General features: G+C 47.5%; 1 protein-coding gene across 1 annotated transcript in view; it reads left to right on the forward strand.

The window, feature by feature from the left end:
* The first annotated feature begins 677 nt into the window (after positions 1–677).
* Positions 678–17,589, forward strand: part of LOC124179222 (protein dachsous) — a 236,201-nt gene continuing 219,289 nt past the window's right edge. Inside the window, exon 1 of the mRNA XM_046563425.1 lies at positions 678–3,787. Coding sequence (XP_046419381.1) covers positions 2,084–3,787 — 1,704 coding nt within the window. The 5' untranslated portion in view covers positions 678–2,083. The remainder of the gene's footprint in view (positions 3,788–17,589) is intronic.

A 17,589-nucleotide genomic window follows, 5' to 3' on the forward strand; every position in this document is an offset into this window, starting at 1 on the left:
AGCTGGTTAATATTGTATTGGTTATTTAAAGGCAGGCTGTGTACCTACGAGCATATCCGCCTCGTCCCCGACGAATCGTTTAAATAGCCGCTGCACTCCGATCGATGGCGCGAATGCAATATATCATGACTCTGAATCATTATACCTATAGACAGGTAAACGTAGAATGAAGACGATACGGTATCCGCGTGTGAATGGATATGGGAAAACTTTTGCGGAATGTATTTTATTTTTTTAAACAATTAGCTAAAAAACAAAAAAAAGTAACGAAAACAATTGGCAACATTGACGGATGTACAAACGAGACCATTTACCATGCAGGCCGGTACTCGTGGCACGTATCAGGCCTGCATACCAGAACAATGCCGGTGGAAAGACTGGGCAAAGTTTGAGCGTTGATCCGACGGAGGAAAACATACTCGTCGGGGCCGGTAAAAGGGGGCTCTTCACAGGCCGGTAGGTAGCCGCGAAACTGGGCCCGTGCACGTAGGCAAGCTGGAGGCTGGGGCATCACGAGGCGAACAGGCAAGCGGGCAAGCAGGTACGAGTTCTCGGCGCGACGCGGTGAGTTGAATGCCGGGGCCCCGAAGCTTGGGCCTGATCGGACCCCCTCTCCAAGATGGCCGCCAGGTAGTGGGTCCCTCTGGCAGGAGTTGGAGAGCTGGTGCCAGGGGAAGGGTGCCGGATCGCAGGTGCCGCCATGTCAGTACATGCCTAACTTCGAAGCCGCGTGGAGCAGACGGTCGTAGTCACGCGAATCCGCGGCTCAAGCACCACGTTACCACGGGATTCCTCAGCGTCGGTTAAGGCCCCCCGCAAGCGTTTATCCGGTCGTGATAACGGGGCCCGCTGTCCGAATCCTCGGCTGGAGTGCGCGGCCGATACCGATAACGACACGCCGCTCCTATCGAAAAGCAAACTGCCGCGTGCGAGTTACGGTCCGATCGCTCTGTACGTACGATACTTCGTACTGTAACCGAGGCCGCAGTGTAGACCGTAGAGTGTTTTGTGCGTGCGTGACCCGGGTTTTTTCGCCTCCTCTTTACCCTCGTTTTAGTCCCCGTTTGCCAGTACGCCGGCCGCTGGACCGACTCGGGATCTTGCTCGGAGAGCCGATCGGGGCCCGCTGAGAAGAGCGGCACGATACTCTGTGTATGTATATACGTGATACTCGAGTCTGGCCGCTTCAGGCCTGCCCAGGCTGCAGGACTCGACCGAGATACGTAGGGACGACAGAAAAATATTTCAGGATCATACCGGCGCACTTGCCTCGATCTAATCAGACTCCGACGAGTCCCGGTCCGATAATTCCACCCGCGGTCACGTGCGAAATTTTATTCACGGGATAATTAACCGCCGCGTTTACTTCGGACTGATTCGCAATATTGTACGAAACAGATTTTATTCTCCACGTTCGCTTCGCTGCGACAGTATCAAGATTGAAAGTAGAGGGAAGTTTTATCCAGCTCACAATCTGGTCCGAATTAGGGCGATTGGGATTACGTTATGACGGTACCGGTGTTTTTCGCGCGTTTTCATTCGCCATGACGAGATGTTTGTTGGATTTTACACACTGCAGGACGTACGAAATTTTTTTCGACGACTGACGAGTGCGACCTTTTTTCAAGTGTCTTATTCGGGTGAAAAGCAACCGTTGTTGTAATTTATGGAAGAGATATTATTCGTCCGGATCGTAATATCATACTGTGACAGTGAAGTTCGTATTTGTAAATACACACATGTATGTATATAGTGAAAATAACATGTACTATTGCCGACCGCACGGCATATGTGTGTATAATATATGCATGTATATATATGTGTATATATAACCTTCGTGATTAAAAGTGTTTTGTGGTGTTAAAAAATATCTCTCCATCCATCTCACCGACAGGATATTATTTTATCAAGGATATAGCACTCGGTAAGGGACGGCTGAGTAAAGTGATCAAAGTGCGAAGGGGGTAAGTTCCTCGAAGAATTTTGGAGGATCGAGAATCCCGCAATAAAAGTGAGAAACCTGCAGCACGAGAGGTAAAATGGAACCATCTCGCAGGTGATCCTCGAGGTACGAGGCACCAGGATGCAGCCAGCCCAGGTGGTCCTTCTGCTGGTCCTGGGTACGTCCTTCGTCCCGGGACCTCGAGCCGAGCTCGTGCGGCACCTTGAGGTGTCGGAAAATGCTCCAGCGGGAACCCGAGTGGGTATGATAGACGCGGAGAGTCCGCCGTACCTGATCGTCCCGGTTCTGGGATCGGCGGTCGAGGCCGATCTGGTCGTGGACCAGGCGACGGGGGAGATAAGGACGAGGGTACCGCTGGACCGAGAGACCAGGGCGTCGTACAACCTGGTCGCGCTGCCGCCGAACGGGGAGAACGTCAGGGTGGTGGTCAAGGTCCTCGACGAGAACGACAACGCGCCGGTCTTCCCGGTGGATTCGGTCGACGTGGAATTCCCGGAGAACTCGCCTCGGGACGCGAAGCGCGCTCTGCCGCCGGCCAAGGACCCGGACTTGGGCCAGTACACGACTCAGCGTTACGAGATCGTCTCCGGGAACGTCGGCGAGGTCTTCAGGCTCGCGGCTCACCGCGGCAGGGACGGCGTCCTCTACCTGGATCTGCAGAATTCCGGATCCTTGGACCGCGAGGCCCGGTCGAACTACGATCTGGCGATCGAGGCGCTTGACGGCGGAGCACCGCCGCTGCGATCGCGTCTCAGGGTGAACGTCACGATTCAGGACGTAAACGACAACCCTCCGATATTCAATCAGACCCGGTACTCGGCCAGCGTGCCGGAGAACGCGACCGTCGGAACGGCGGTTCTCGCGGTGAACGCGCAGGACTTGGACGCCGGCGATAACGGGAGGATAGAGTACTCGATAAACAGACGTCAGTCCGACAGGGAGGAGATGTTCAGGATAGACTCCGAGACGGGTATGGTTTTCGTGAACAAGCCTCTGGACTTCGAGTCCAAGGACAGACACGAGCTCGTCATAGTCGCCAGGGACAGGGGCGCGCAACCGCTCGAAGCAAGCGCCTTCCTCTCCGTCAGGGTGACCGACGTCAACGACAACCAGCCGGCCATAACCGTGATATTTCTCTCCGACGACGCCACCCCAAAGATATCGGAGAGCGCTCAGCCCGGTGTGTTCGTCGCGAGGATATCCGTAAGCGATCCCGACTCCAGGACCGAGTACTCGAACGCCTCGGTAAGCCTCTTCGGCGGCGACGGACACTTCGAGCTCGCAACCAGGGACAACATCATCTATCTCGTGGTGGTCGAGAAGCCCCTCGATCGAGAGGAGCAGGCGGTATACGATCTCTCCGTCGAAGCGACGGACGCTGGAACGCCGCCGCTACGAGCCGCCAGGACCTTCAGACTCGTCGTCACCGACGTCAACGACAACGCGCCCAGGTTCGACAAGGATCGCTACGAGGCCCATCTCCTCGAGGCATCCGAGCCCGGCGATTCCGTCGTTCAGGTGTCCGCCACCGACCTTGACGAGGGACCGAACTCGGCCATAAGATACTCGATCCGCAACACCACGTGGTTTGCCATCGACGAGTACACCGGTCTTATCACAACCGTGACCCACATCGATTGCGAGGCTGATCCCGCCCCCAAGCTTATCGTCGTTGCGACGGATTCCGGTCGCCCTCCGCTCAGCAGTAGTGCCACAGTTCAGGTCACCGTTCACGACCTCAACGACAACGAGCCCATCTTTGAAACACCGTTGTACAACGTCAACGTATCCGAGGACTTTCCAACCGGACGCTGCTTCATTAAGGTAAGGGTGAACACAACGTTATACTCACAGGGTCGTCAGTTTTTGCGACGATTTTTCTCCGCCTTCTCGCGGTGGTCGCGGTCCCGAATTTTCGTCCGAAAGAATCTCGTCGCGAGGAGATATTTATTATATTCCACCGTCACGCGCGACGTCAATGCTGGCGAACAATGGACCACGCGATACCCGAAACAATCGATTCAGGAGACAGGGGGGATCACAATGGTATGGTAAATTGGATCGGCGATACCGAGATGCTACACGTGATTTTCATTCGGTATCCGCACATTACGGGTACGGATAAAGCGGTGCAAAAAATAATTGTTAACCTGCGGATGGATATCTCGAGGCTCGTTTTTTTACACCGTTGAGTGAATACCCGCGTGCAGGTTGCGAGGAAGAATGTGCGGCGATAATTCACGCGGAGCTCTCGCCAAGTTTATTCCTTGTAAAACGTTGAGGTACATCACGCGGATGATGTAGGCTTGAGAGTTACGTCTGGTATCGTCCGACGTCGGTTGGGTTCGGGCTATCATTCACGAAGGAAGGGATCGCGGTTTGGTCAGTTTATTCAGCCGGGATTGTCATCCGCGCATTGATACCCGACGGAGCGCCGGATACCCTCAGGAAATACGAAAGTGGAAGCTGCGGTCTTGCGAGTGCATTGGGTTTTATACATGGGAGGATGATCACCGTATCGTTTGGTGCCCGAGAGCTGGCTGCCAGGCCGGCAAGTTTGGATGTTAATTGTTAGCCCGATGTCATATTTTATTGGTGTGTTTCAGTACCTAGTTCAATGTTGATTTATAATTGTTGTCAAGTCGGCTATAATTATTATAATTACAGATTTTTCGTCTTCCCCTCCCTCTCCTTACCTCTCTCTCTCTTTCTTCCTCTCTATCTCCGCCCGGGAGAACCGAGTGAAATTGACCGGGCGTTGCGTGTATACACACACGTAGGTATGTATGTACCCGCCTTGGACGCGCCCCACGAAACTGGTTTAGGACCCGCTTGTATATACACTCAAGAACGATGCGCCAAATATTAATTAGCAGTTCGTGATTCGCGGCTAGGCGACCCGCCGACCAACCGGCAAACCCGACCGTTGTTTTCATTATCCTCTGACTAATATGAAACTATTTGCCGTTTGACTGTAATTAGCGAGGAACCCATTAGTTCAGGGATCTTTCTACATCTGTCTCTCTTTCTCCTTACCTCACACTCACATTCGCACGCACGCACTCCGCGTCCACGCGAACATTCGTATACGCATTACTGCAGCGTGGCACCGTCAGTCTGAGTCAGTGAATAAACGAGTCGATTTTTTTTCCACCTCGTGCAAATCTCGCGGTCCAATTCTCTCGATCCTGGAACACCGGAGGAAAGAAAACGCACGCGGGCCAAATCCTAGCCGCATTCCAAACGTCCTTCACGGATTATTCTTCCTCGATTTTTAAAAATTCTCGTCAAGATAGATCGATAAACGGAATCGCCACTGTCCTCGGTTTCGTTTAATCTAGTTTCTTAACGCGTCCGAAGCTTCGAGGAACGAACCCAGGCGACGTGGCAGCGTCGGATCCTTAAGGGGTGCGGGAGGCGGAGGCAGTTAAGAGGAACATTAATGTCGCCTCCTTCGCCGGGACTTACGTGTGTATAACCCAGAGGGCAGTACAAAGTGGTGGGCAATAGTTAACCACCATCTGACATCTGGTGTAACGTCAGACTCGTCGTAGAAGACGCGGAGGACTTGTCGTCGAAAGGATGCAAAGTTTCGAGTATTCCCGGGCAAAAGAAACGGACCGTTTATTACCTTCCGTAGCCTCTGTGTTCCTCCTTTGCTTTTTTGCGCAAGGCTAGACGATCATCGACATGAATTTCGAATGCTTATGCTACACGAGGCTGCGATATTAACGTTTATATGCTTCCGCGAGGAAAGTCTCTCCGTGCGTTGTCCATTTGTGCAGGAACGATTTCAGGGGATATGTTATGGTTATAGAGGAATCGCACGCGAGTTGTGAAGGGGGGAGTTTAAAAACTCGGGTGAACAAACCTCCGAGTTAATCTTCCATATAATTACTCTGGCATCGCTATGCGCACTGCACCGAGCGAGAGTAACTAAGAGAGTGAGAAAGAAAAGAGCGGCTAGTCGTATATATTGTGTTTCATAAATTATCATCGGCAAAACAGTCTCCGGCGCTTATAATACACGACTTAGCTTCTGTAGCCGAGACAGCTATTGCACAGGTATCTGTGCTGCGGTTTAATTGTTCAGCACATGCCGGTTTCACCTCTTATCTTCTTCTTCCTAGGATTATTTACTTCCTGTTCCATGCTGCACTGTGAGAAGAATCAGACCCCCGAATTATTCATTTGACGATTACCCTGCGAACTCGTTGCAGGTTGGTTCGTTTTGCGCGGCGCGTAGAAAAGTTGCGAGAAATATGCGGAACCCATTTCTGTTAATTTCAAAAAATATTTTAGATCTTACATCTCATGTGGTCAATGTATGGACAACACCTTCTGGCGTTAAATCTACAGTAATTGTGGCGAGAGTTACCAATCCCGTAATAAAAGTAATAATAAAAAAAAATAAAAAAAATAGCTAGTTCCAACATGCTTAGATAGATATACCGCAATTGATGTAGATTTGACTCCAAAAAACTGCTCTCCACGCATTCACCACAACAGATGTAAAATCTAAATTACATTTTTTTCCGTTCAGCGCTAGATAAACTCATATAGTACACATCCTAGGTCGTTGACGCGGTGCGGAATACATACGAGAATTATGAGCGACGAAAAAACACCGAAGCAATCCCGCATATGTCTTTAACTAGCAAAACGCCACCGGGTATGATTACAACTGCGGCGGTGCAGGTTCTGACGCACCGCATGGGCAAATTTCTTTCAATTAACCGTATGTTGATGTAAAATTACCCGCGGACCGATCCTCTCTAGCTCCTCATTACTGGCCAGAGGTCGCCGGTGTCTCACTACCGGCATATTGCCGAGAGAAGAGAGAGAGAAAGAGAGAGGTAGAGAGAGAGAGAGAGAGAGGCGGAAGTGCGTTCTGCACTCTCGAGCCCAGCGATTTCGCCGTTCGCGTTCTCTCGCCGCGAAGCTTGCGGAAAAGTTTAACGTTTAGAGATAGAAAATTTTTCTCCTCTGATATTCAGGAGGAGCCGGCGATTATGTTGATCAGGTGAAATTATCGGGTAAAGGAATTCGACGATGGGCATGGCCTCGCACACCTCGAGGACCGACTGATCTATCCCTCGTAGGTATACCACGCGGACGGGAGAACGCGGAGAGTCAAATCCCACGCAAGTATATCCCGGTGAAACAACTTTCGACGAGTGTGCATCGCGCTCTTGCTCTTGCTGCTTCTCTATCTACGCCGATGCAACGATGCACACGTTGCGTATATATATATGCCTCGGCTAACGTCGTAAGGTAATCGAGGGTGCGATTATGTTGGTGCCGAGCGGAGAAAGCGGCCTTACTTACTCGCGACTACCAGATATCACGAGCAATTTGTAACACATGCATGTGCATCATTTTCCGCCTTGGATTATAAGCAGGTATCAGCATTTACATTCACACGTATTCGATACCGCTGCCAGTGTGGGTCGCGTGTCCTCAGGAAAAACGTGAAGCCTTCCGGAACCGATTCGCGTGGGTACAAGACTCGCGAACGATTTACTAAGTTTCGTCGTTTCACCTGAGTTGGAGAAATTATCGCCTTAATATTATTATGCGTGAAATTGTTCGTCTATACCTATTTATTCCGCACAGATAATTATCATGCTCGGAAAATTGTTCATATTATTATCGTAGGGATTTTTTTTTTTTTTTTTGTAGAACAACTGGGTGCAGTGTAGTGATTCGAAGGATTAGTGCGCGTATTTACTGTCGAGAGATGCGTGGCGAGATAACGCGCTGTTTTTTTCTTTCAAGATTTTTTTTTAATCCTCTCAGGAAGGAATAGCCGAGGGAAACAGGAGAGGAGAGAGGGAGGATGTGTATCCTGGGCTATTTTTCTTCTCTCGAGTGTCTTTTTTCACCGGGCCGGTTTCCCTGGGTGAATCCGGGGATAAACTGACCATGGTATATTACCGGCATATCCAGGCATGCCTGGAACGTGTGAACCACCCTTAAGGCGTTACGGCGCTGACATGAATGACCTATTGAGCTCACGTGGTGCGCCTTATGGAGGCTCGGAACACCCGGGGAAACCTATATCAAAGAATGACGTCCGGGGAACACGTTCAAGTTTCGTAACCATTGCGTTGGAGTACCTATACGTATGCCGCGTACCCACCTACAAATGGAAAGGCGGCCCCGGAAAAAAATCCTCAGACTACGCGTCGATTATAATGGAATTAACGCTAATTCCCCGGTACACCGGAAAGGACATTCCTCACAGCCATATATGCCTGCATAAGCTAGGTACGCGGGAATCGGATAATCACCTTATACCACTTCGCTTCAACGCTCCGCCAATATGTATATGTAGAATGTCCAGGTTTCACACCCCGCTTCTCTTGTCACTTATGCTCGATCGAAACAATGGCTATTCCTATTTGAATGGCGAATAAATTTATGCGGCGTTGACAGTGGGCGGGCCGCGATGCAACCCAACGTTTCCTGCGCGGGGGTAAATTCATATCGAAAACATTTTCCACGTCATGCTTTCACTGTCGGCCAGCCAAGTAGAACGAAATATGCAGATATGTTACGTATTTTCTTTCATAGTTGTCGCTGTTCTTATCTTTTAAGCATATACGGTTTTATTCTCATAACTTCAGAAACAAGTTTGAAAAAACTCAAACTCGATGATATTCAATCTTCGACCAAGAAACTTGAAGAATTCTATACTCAGTTTTCCTTTCTTCGACAAGTGCCCTTGAAACGATTATTAAACATTGTTCCGACTGAGCTTTCTTTCACGAGAGAAGATTTGAAATTTCCGAACAGAATCCGGGAATGCCGGCAAGCTGCGAATATTCTCACTCATACGTGAATCTCTGTATTACGTGATCGAGACCGAATTCTCATAGGACCCAATCATTTTCATTAACCGATCGGCGTCGGCTTGTGATGCCTGCGCAAGGAATATATCGAAGCATCACGGTATCTCGACGGTCGTAAGTTCACCCGGCGAAGATCGTCACGATGCAATTTTTTCCCCAGACGTCACGCTTCGACGTGAAACGAGGTTAGTGTTACAGAACTACGCGATCTCGAGTGATCTTCCAACGCTGGCTTGGCCAACGGAAGATTCTCACATCCGAGCACCGATTCTCCCCCGCGAATATCGCAAGTATTCGCAGGCGCGTACCGATCCCGATTTATGGGCCCAGAGTCATTAGTCCGATACTTTCCCCTTCCCTCCTCTCTCGCCTCGGTGCAGATGAGAATCTTCACCCGCAGTCCGCGGCCGATAGCCGCCTTAAAGACCCCCAAGAAACGCAGATTAGCCGGATGATGGCACGGGCGGAGTCCTAAGTACCCGAGTATAACTCCGGCAAGGAGGATTACCGGCATCCCACTATCGCCCTTATCACTCGTTCATCTACACCGGGAACCAACAACCTCCTCATATTTCTGCGCTGTCCAGCCTCGCCGAGCAACCGCGTGCGCATTTCATTCGAAATCCTTTACATCGTACATGCCATGCGCTCGTACAATATACCTTCGTATAATTCCTTATATACCCGCACCAGAGGATCACTTCATCCCGGTTCCCGCAGTAACTGCATATTCGTAGTTGTTATTATACGGTTGTATTCCGCAAGTTGCGGACACGGAATAGGGGTTTATACTTCTCGCCAAACGTGGATAGCTATCATCATCCTTCATTTTTTATTTCACCACCTGCCCTGATCGTTCGTAACCAAGTGGTCAACATTAACGGGGGTTTTTCTCTAATCCATACAATTCATACCCTTCAAATCTACAGTGCAATACCTTTTCCAAAACGGTTTTCCTCGGTGAAATCCTCCCCGAAATTTCTATAAAAAAAAAAAAAATTAAGCGCGCCCGCAGGACTCACATTTCTCGAGGTGAACCCTGTGGTATACCTTTGCGTTACAGCCGGCCAAGAAGTGAGCGAATCTCACGTGCGAGGACCGTATCACCTTCTGTTGTATATTGCGTATTAAAGCTGGATATGCGGAACTATCCGCTGCACGAGCGGTATGTGCCGGGTTCTCCGCTACTCCCGCAGGATTTGTACACACGTGCACACGTGGTGAGTCGAGCGAGGAGAGCGAGACGTCGAAAGAGGGCTAGAGAGGAAGATCGAGGTGGACGAAGCGGGGAGAAAACTCTTGACTCTCCTCTCCGCGACCCACGCTTTCATAACTCCTGCATTAACAACCGCCTTCACCCACACCGAGCCGGTACTCGATATCCTACACGTCGGTGTTCAGATACGCTATCGCCCCGGCCTGCACCCTCGGGCTACGCTGATATTCCTTCGGATCGAGAACCCGGCCTACCGGGGCGTATTTAGCGGTAGGCTCGTTACGGAATGAGTTTATAAGGCTCGTTGCGCCCCGATTCCATCCTCTTCTGGGGCTAGGATGCGATCCTCCGAACAAAGATTCACCAGTTTTACACCAAGATAGGCGGCGAGACTTAAAACTGAGGCATCTTCTAACAATTCGTTGATACTTGTTGGTAGCTCTGAACTCGATATTTTCAATTGATCTATCGGCATTATTCGCGTATTGTTCGGATTGAATGGAAATTTTCTGCAACAACCTTTTGAGAACGAATGAGAAAGAAAAACAGTTAATATTAACCTACAGCAATGTTACTGGGATCAGTAGTAACGAACGTAACAATATCCTTCTACTGTGTGATTGAAACGAGTCTGAGGAAATTCGAATAACACAAGCCAAGGTATTGAAAAATTTGAGAAACAGAGGTTCGAAATTATTAGACTCTGCTGTTCTTGACAAAATTCTAATGTTTTTTAACCCTTTCCCCATTCGTCCCTAACAAATTTATTTCAACAGTGGCAAAAGATTTCGTTTAGGTATTAAAAAAAATATGCAACGCCGCGTAAAGCGACATAGAATGATGATTAGACCGTCAAATCATGGTGATGCATGAGATAGAACGTAACCTTCCTGTATTAAGCGAGAACAAGCTGCAGAGTCTGCTCACGAAGTCCTCGCAATCCTGGCTGGGCGCAATTAATCTCGAGCAAGCTCGAGAGCAGCATATAAGACGTTACCCGTAAAAAATCTTTATACCGCCTTGGAGGAATTCATCCTGAGTATAGATCGTTATAATAACTACCATCAGCTCTGTAACCAACCAACCAACCAACCTACCCCGCTGCAAGCCTGTTAATAGTTCAAACTCGGATATCGAACGCGGCATCTGTTTTAACCAACGACGGGACAAGAAATTGCAAACGCATCAACGTCCATGCTCCAGCCAGCTAGCTGGCTACGTACTGCAAGTGCATACACGTACGATTTATCGCGTATATTGTATACGCGGACTGCACACACGCGCGACTCTTGCACAGGCATTATATGCCGGGGGATTATCGTTGCATGCGTGCCCGATGATATGCACATATCCGTGCAATACGTATTTGCGCTATCGTGACTAGAACTGCAGATTCTTCCGCATTTCCCTAATTGCTCTCGTCACCCGCGACGCCGTTCTTCGCTGTCAGTTCAAAGCTGCACGCTGCGTCGACGCAGCGTCGTCGCGAATGGTTCTCACAGTCTGCACATGTGTAATTAATCCGATGCAGATTCGGATCGTCGCGGTATCCTCCAAGATGCGTCGGACCTTTTCTCTCGGAATATGAGCGAAGGGATGCGAAGAATCTCCGGTATTGAACTACCTCGAAAGCGACAGTTGGCGGTTCGGTAATAAAAGTACAGTGGCAGGTGGAGCTTTCTCTTGGCTGCTGCTGGAGCAGCGGGCCGGTAATGCGACATGTGTTGATCCTCATTAGCCGACGCGTAGCTCAGCTCCTCGTCGCCTTTTATTGAGCATCGAATTATCCGAGGTGACCCTGGGAGCAGCTGCCGCGATCTGGATCGCAAAATAGGCGAACAAGATGCAGGGCTGGACCCTGGTTCCCTCAGGAAACGAGGGACGCGAGCTGCGGCGGATACGAGATCCCGACTGTTATGACGGCGGATACGCTAAACCGATTCTTGGGAATGCTTTTGACCCTACCACCTGCTGTTCGCGCGCGTCCCGGTTCTTCTGGTATGTCGTGTTCACATGTGGTATAACACCGAATACAACCAAGGCTTCGTGGTATGCCGCGGTCACACGTCACCGGAACCAGATTACGCAACCTTAACCCCGGTCAGCCATCTCGACGGGTCGCCGACTGCACCTTGCGCGATTTCCTTATAACGGCGTCCTTGCATCGGACGTTTCGTTTCAACTGGTTATAGACTTGTTTTTTCTCTCTTACCTATTCTTTTCGTCGTTTTTGCAAACAATTATTACGAGACGACCGGTCCGGATCAAGGGAAGGCAGACTGATGGAAATGGAGGATTTTCATTTATGTGAAACCGAAGTACGTCTGGCTGAGGGATTTAGAAATTTTTAAAAAAGAATAAAGTCTCACGAAACGATTCCCAAACTGACTACGAGCGGTAATTTATAAGTTTTTGAAAAGGAGATTATACGGAGGATCAGTTCTGTTTGGTCAACTTGTGATCAGTCGTAACAAGGCAAATCGATCCATATTACATATTGCAATAAAAGTAAACAGAATCGAATGAAATTTTTACCCTTAATTTAATTTTGGTTTTTAAGTTTGTTGGCATCCGAATAGATTGAACTTTTCATTTTACGTAAATTTTTGTTGTTCATTCGAGCATTCTTCGTTGATCGAGGTTCCATTTTACGCGTCCTCTTCGATGCTTTGCGATATTTAACGAAACGACAATTTGTTCTTAAGAATTATGTTATTTAGGAATTGCACTATATTATACACTCAAAAATTTCCAAGTCCTGCACGTTTCGATTTGAGATATCGCGGTTCGCGAGTCGATCGTTTCAAATTTCCCGCCAAGTCGGAACGACGATCCGTAACGACCGTAGGCGGATATCTTCGCGCGTATAAATTCCAAATCGCGTCAATTCTCGATCATGCCGCACACGGTGGTGGTTGAGCCGCTAAGATGTACCCGGAGCATCTCGTTTTATGCCGTATATATATATGTGCCGGACGCCGAGACGCCCAGACGTTGGAGGACAGTTTACGACCTCGGCGCTCTCTAGGCCTTCGACCGACCACCTGTCGTTGCTGCACCAGCGTCCTGATGTGCAACAACCGGGATAGAAGGAGAGAAAGAGCGGGGATATCGGGAGAGGAAGCGAGAGGTACGAATCCTAGTGAAACCCACACGTCTCCGTAGTATATCCGTAAAGATGCGCGCCAAGTAGGCCTCCCACAGGCGCAGGAACACGGGAACCGATACGTGCAACGATAGCCGCGATTTCCTCCCGCGGCAGGCCGGAAGATCGCCGGGATGATCTCTGTAGGCGAGTTCATGCGAGAGCTAGTCGGTGAAATCCTGCGAGATATCTCCATACTCCATGAAGTCGGGAAAGCTGTCTCGAGGGATGCGATGAGGCGAGGGGGAAAAAGGAGGGGGAAAAAACGTCGATAATAACGGGGTTAGGGAGAGAGAGAGAGAGAGAGAGAGAAAGGCGGGGAAAGGGAGAAAATTCGATGGTTCGTCGGTTCTCACACCTTTCATAACATATGTAACAAAATGCCGCGACGTCGACTCGCGGCACCCGGTGCAAAATCCCATTCGCGAAGCCCTCGCGGGCTTCTACCGTCCAATTATAACAGCTATAGCGTATAACCTTTATGTCAGTTAGTATAAGTATGGCCGAGGCGGTATAACGCGATCCCGGCTTTACCTAAAGCGTTTAATGCTCCGTCCGTCGTATATATATTCTCTAATTAAGCGTATCATTAGATTTTTACCCTACCCCCTTATTCCTTATTCCTTATTTCTCCCCATCCAACTTTTTTTCTCATCTCCTATTTTATACACAGATGTATAAGGAATATAGATGTGTGCACGCGTGTATCACGCTTTTTCTACGCGCCTGCTGTCCGGTATATAAGATTGCTTTCTTTCCTCCTTGGTTACTTCCATGATCATTACGGACGGTCGACGGAGAATCTTGCGACGGATAAAAAGTCTACTGTTGACGGGTTAAATCTAACTAACTTGTACAACGCTTTAGAAATTGTGAAAATATCGTTTTTATTAGGACTTGCGGGGACGAGTTGCCAGCAAATATTTTTCGCCGATGCAGACTGATTGATAAAAGAAACTGAATTCCTCGAAATTTCATCGAACGTTGTGTAAATCCAATCACAGAACGAAATGCGTGGAATATACCCGACAAAGACACGTATAATTACACGTGTCTGCAATAAAAGTCCTATAACCAACATATTCCAAAAATAGAAATCAGCAATTATTCGAGTTTTACGTCATGCTCAATTTTTATGTAATAAGTATGCACAGTCACTTAGGCTAAGACGTTCTTTAACGCTGTTACAAAAAATGGTCTGAAATAAATTATGCAGGGATAATTTATTGCCTGAATTGATGGTCGCGACAAGTTTTGTATAGCATTGATGTTTTTTGTGGCATGTTTTTATTTTCCTTCTTTACATAAGCCAACGACTTGAACTGCACAGGCTTGTTGTATCTTTTCTGCCGTTTTGTGGGTTAAAGAATAGCTGAACGATACTTATCGAAATTTGGTACATTTTTTGTTACCATTTTTTGTAGAAAAATGTGATTCACAGAACAAGCGATAAAAAAAACATCGTTTTATTAATTTCAATTTTGGGCGTATACGCTTCTTTCGAATTGGTAACGAAATAAATTGGTATCCAACAGATTCGCCATCTCGTAATTCACTTGGGCAGATAATTGGGTCGATTTCTTTCTCTTAAAACCAGCAACGATCACGTTCAATTATTTCGTCTTTCGTTAATTTCTCCTTGTGGTTATACATATACCGTATACTCAATCTCGAGTTGCAAATGTAGTTCATTAGCGATATCGACACACTTTCCGTTCGTTTATTTTCCTCGCACGTTCATAATATTTCCCTGCAATCGATCGACGTAACAATTAATTTCCTCCATCCTTATCCTTTAATCGTGTGGTAGAATTATCTTTCAATGATTTTTATTTCTCCTCATACGCGTACGCGACGTTCAGGTTGACATTGATGATTTACCACGCCCATCACTTTCGCACTTTCTAATTCCTCGTTCAAAAGTAAAAGGAAGAAAAAAAACAAAAAACTTGTAACCTGCATAACCTGCGTAAGTTTATTAACAGACAATCTTCACTGCAGCGTTGTAGCTTTCTCATCGATTTGATCGCGCACCTCGCAATTTGATTCTGAAATTTCTTTTCAAAGGAACCTGATGCGTTGCGTAATTACTCGTTAATCGGATTTCGCTCTCCCTCCTCGATTCCTGTCGTTCTTTTAATCGGTCCAAGACCTGAAACAGCTCCAAACGCGTCTTCGAGAGTTCGGAACGCTGCTGCGGTTCGGTTGCAAAACTCACGAGATCCCCAGGGAGACAGGAGATGAGAGTCCGAGTGAATAACGCGTATCTGATATCAGTCGCGCGACTGGCATTTTGCAGAGCGCGCGAATATCTTGCCGCGTGCGAATGTGTGCAGGACGAAGTATACGTGCGCGATATTTCCGAGCTGCGGCGAGATTTACCGTCGACCTGAAACGCAGGGAAAGGCGAGGCTAGACGGTCAGGCGAACTTCTCGGCAGCTTTTACTTCAGCGCGTTCTCGAGTTATTGCTCGAAACCGTGGATTCTTGAAAGCTGCAACATTGAGCAGCGCCTAGTTGCATTCGCTCGGCCGATGTGCCACCTACACACCTGCGGCCTACTCGCCTACCTTAGCAACCTCGCGGAAATACAAACCAGGCAAATGCTAACGACTATCGTGTAGGTACTTAGCGCTGACGATCAACACCGAGCTCTGTAATCTAACCACCGAGAGCGACGATCGCGCTTTCTTCCACCTCGTGTCGCGAATATTGGTAACTTACAACTCAAAGTTCACCAGGAAGATCTACGGTCTGTTTGGCGACCTGAAAAATTTGCAGCTTCCTTATAAACACTCTGAAATATACTCTCATAATCTTTTTTGTGGTTAAATTCTCCATTTTATACTTACCTAGGTCTTTTTTGGGTTATATTTGTCAGCTGGTAATTTTTAATTTTTGCCATTTTTTCACCGTTTCTAGATCACTCTAGATGTTTTCAGACCATGAGTCTTTCTTCTGTTGTTCTTTGGCCATTGCATGCTCGACTAGTTTCGAATCATATTCAACTTTTTAACCAACTCTTACCTCTTATTCGACTATATTGGGTCAGCATTAACGATTTTTGGTTATTTCTACTTGTTTCGAGTATTTTTCCCCCATAAATATATTTTGTCATAATTATGTTAGTATCTGTTCGTCTGTCTCTGATTCTCTTGACCTTTTACACCACTTTGATCCTTTTTTACAGTGGCCTAAAAGTGTCGATGGACCGCTGGACGAATGTATTGATACGAAACAGGTTGCAATAAAGATTTTTTTTTTCTCAACGCGAGGAAGAAACAAGATCAAAGAAAAAAATCAAGCGTCAGGTTTATCTATCCAGCAAAAGTTGAACGCTGCTAGGACGTGCTTATGACGTTCGTTAATTTGAAAATTTACGATTGCTTCGGTTTAATTATTGCTTATCCACTGAGGTTAGGGGGTCCGCCATAACTCAGCATCCGACGAGATGTATACGCATCCAGACACACACGCATGCGCGCACGGGAGTCGCAGGAGCTGGAACGATCGTCTCTGTATTTTGAATTCAAGCCTTTTTTGTCGTCTTATTTGAATTTTGTCCTTCTAAAACTGAATTATAAGAACATACATGTCCGTGAATTTAAATCTAATCATACGTTTCGCATCTAATATACATTTGTACCTAGCGCGGGCTTAAAATCTAAAGTCATACAAATTACTTTATAATGTTGCCTTCTTAATTACCGGGAACACTGGTTCGGCCATAGTCAAATTCGAGAGGAGGCATAACGCTGCAATTTTAGATACAATAAAAAAGACGACGAGGAACGTGTGCAGCCAACAAAAATGAAACAACTTTGTTCATTTGTTCGAAAATTCTAAGTACGTACATAGCGTGCATCGTTTCATATACGCGTACAAGCTGCGTGTAGATGCATGTACGTGCATACGATATATATATATGTATGTATATGAGATGGGACATTTGTGTGTAAGAGGTAACGTGCACGCGGCTTTGGCGTCGCGAGATCGTACGTGTGTCGTTAATTCACTAGACTTTTTCACGGTTGCAAATTACACTTTGTTCCGGCGGGTCTCCGCGTGCCGAGGGGAATTAAAACTTTTCAATTCAAACGTACGGAATTGCAACTGCAAGCAGTTATGCCAGAGCCACGGAACGAAGGGAGCGGAAGAAGGCAGAATGGGGGGAAAAAAACGTGAAATAAAAATAAGGGGCGATGAGAGAAGAAAAGGGAAAAGAAATAATAATTTGCAAGTCGTTATGAATTTGCTTCATCCGGTGGAAAAAAAAAACAAAAAAAAAATAAAAAAATATAAATAAAAATTAATTCCCGACGTGTGTTCTTCGCATCGCGTATTATACGTATATATGTATGTATAAGAAGCGACATTATATAGATACGCGGGCATGCGAACCGCGTCGAGG

The sequence above is a fragment of the Neodiprion fabricii genome, chromosome 3 (genome assembly GCF_021155785.1).
Source record: "Neodiprion fabricii isolate iyNeoFabr1 chromosome 3, iyNeoFabr1.1, whole genome shotgun sequence".
NCBI lineage: Eukaryota > Metazoa > Arthropoda > Insecta > Hymenoptera > Diprionidae > Neodiprion > Neodiprion fabricii.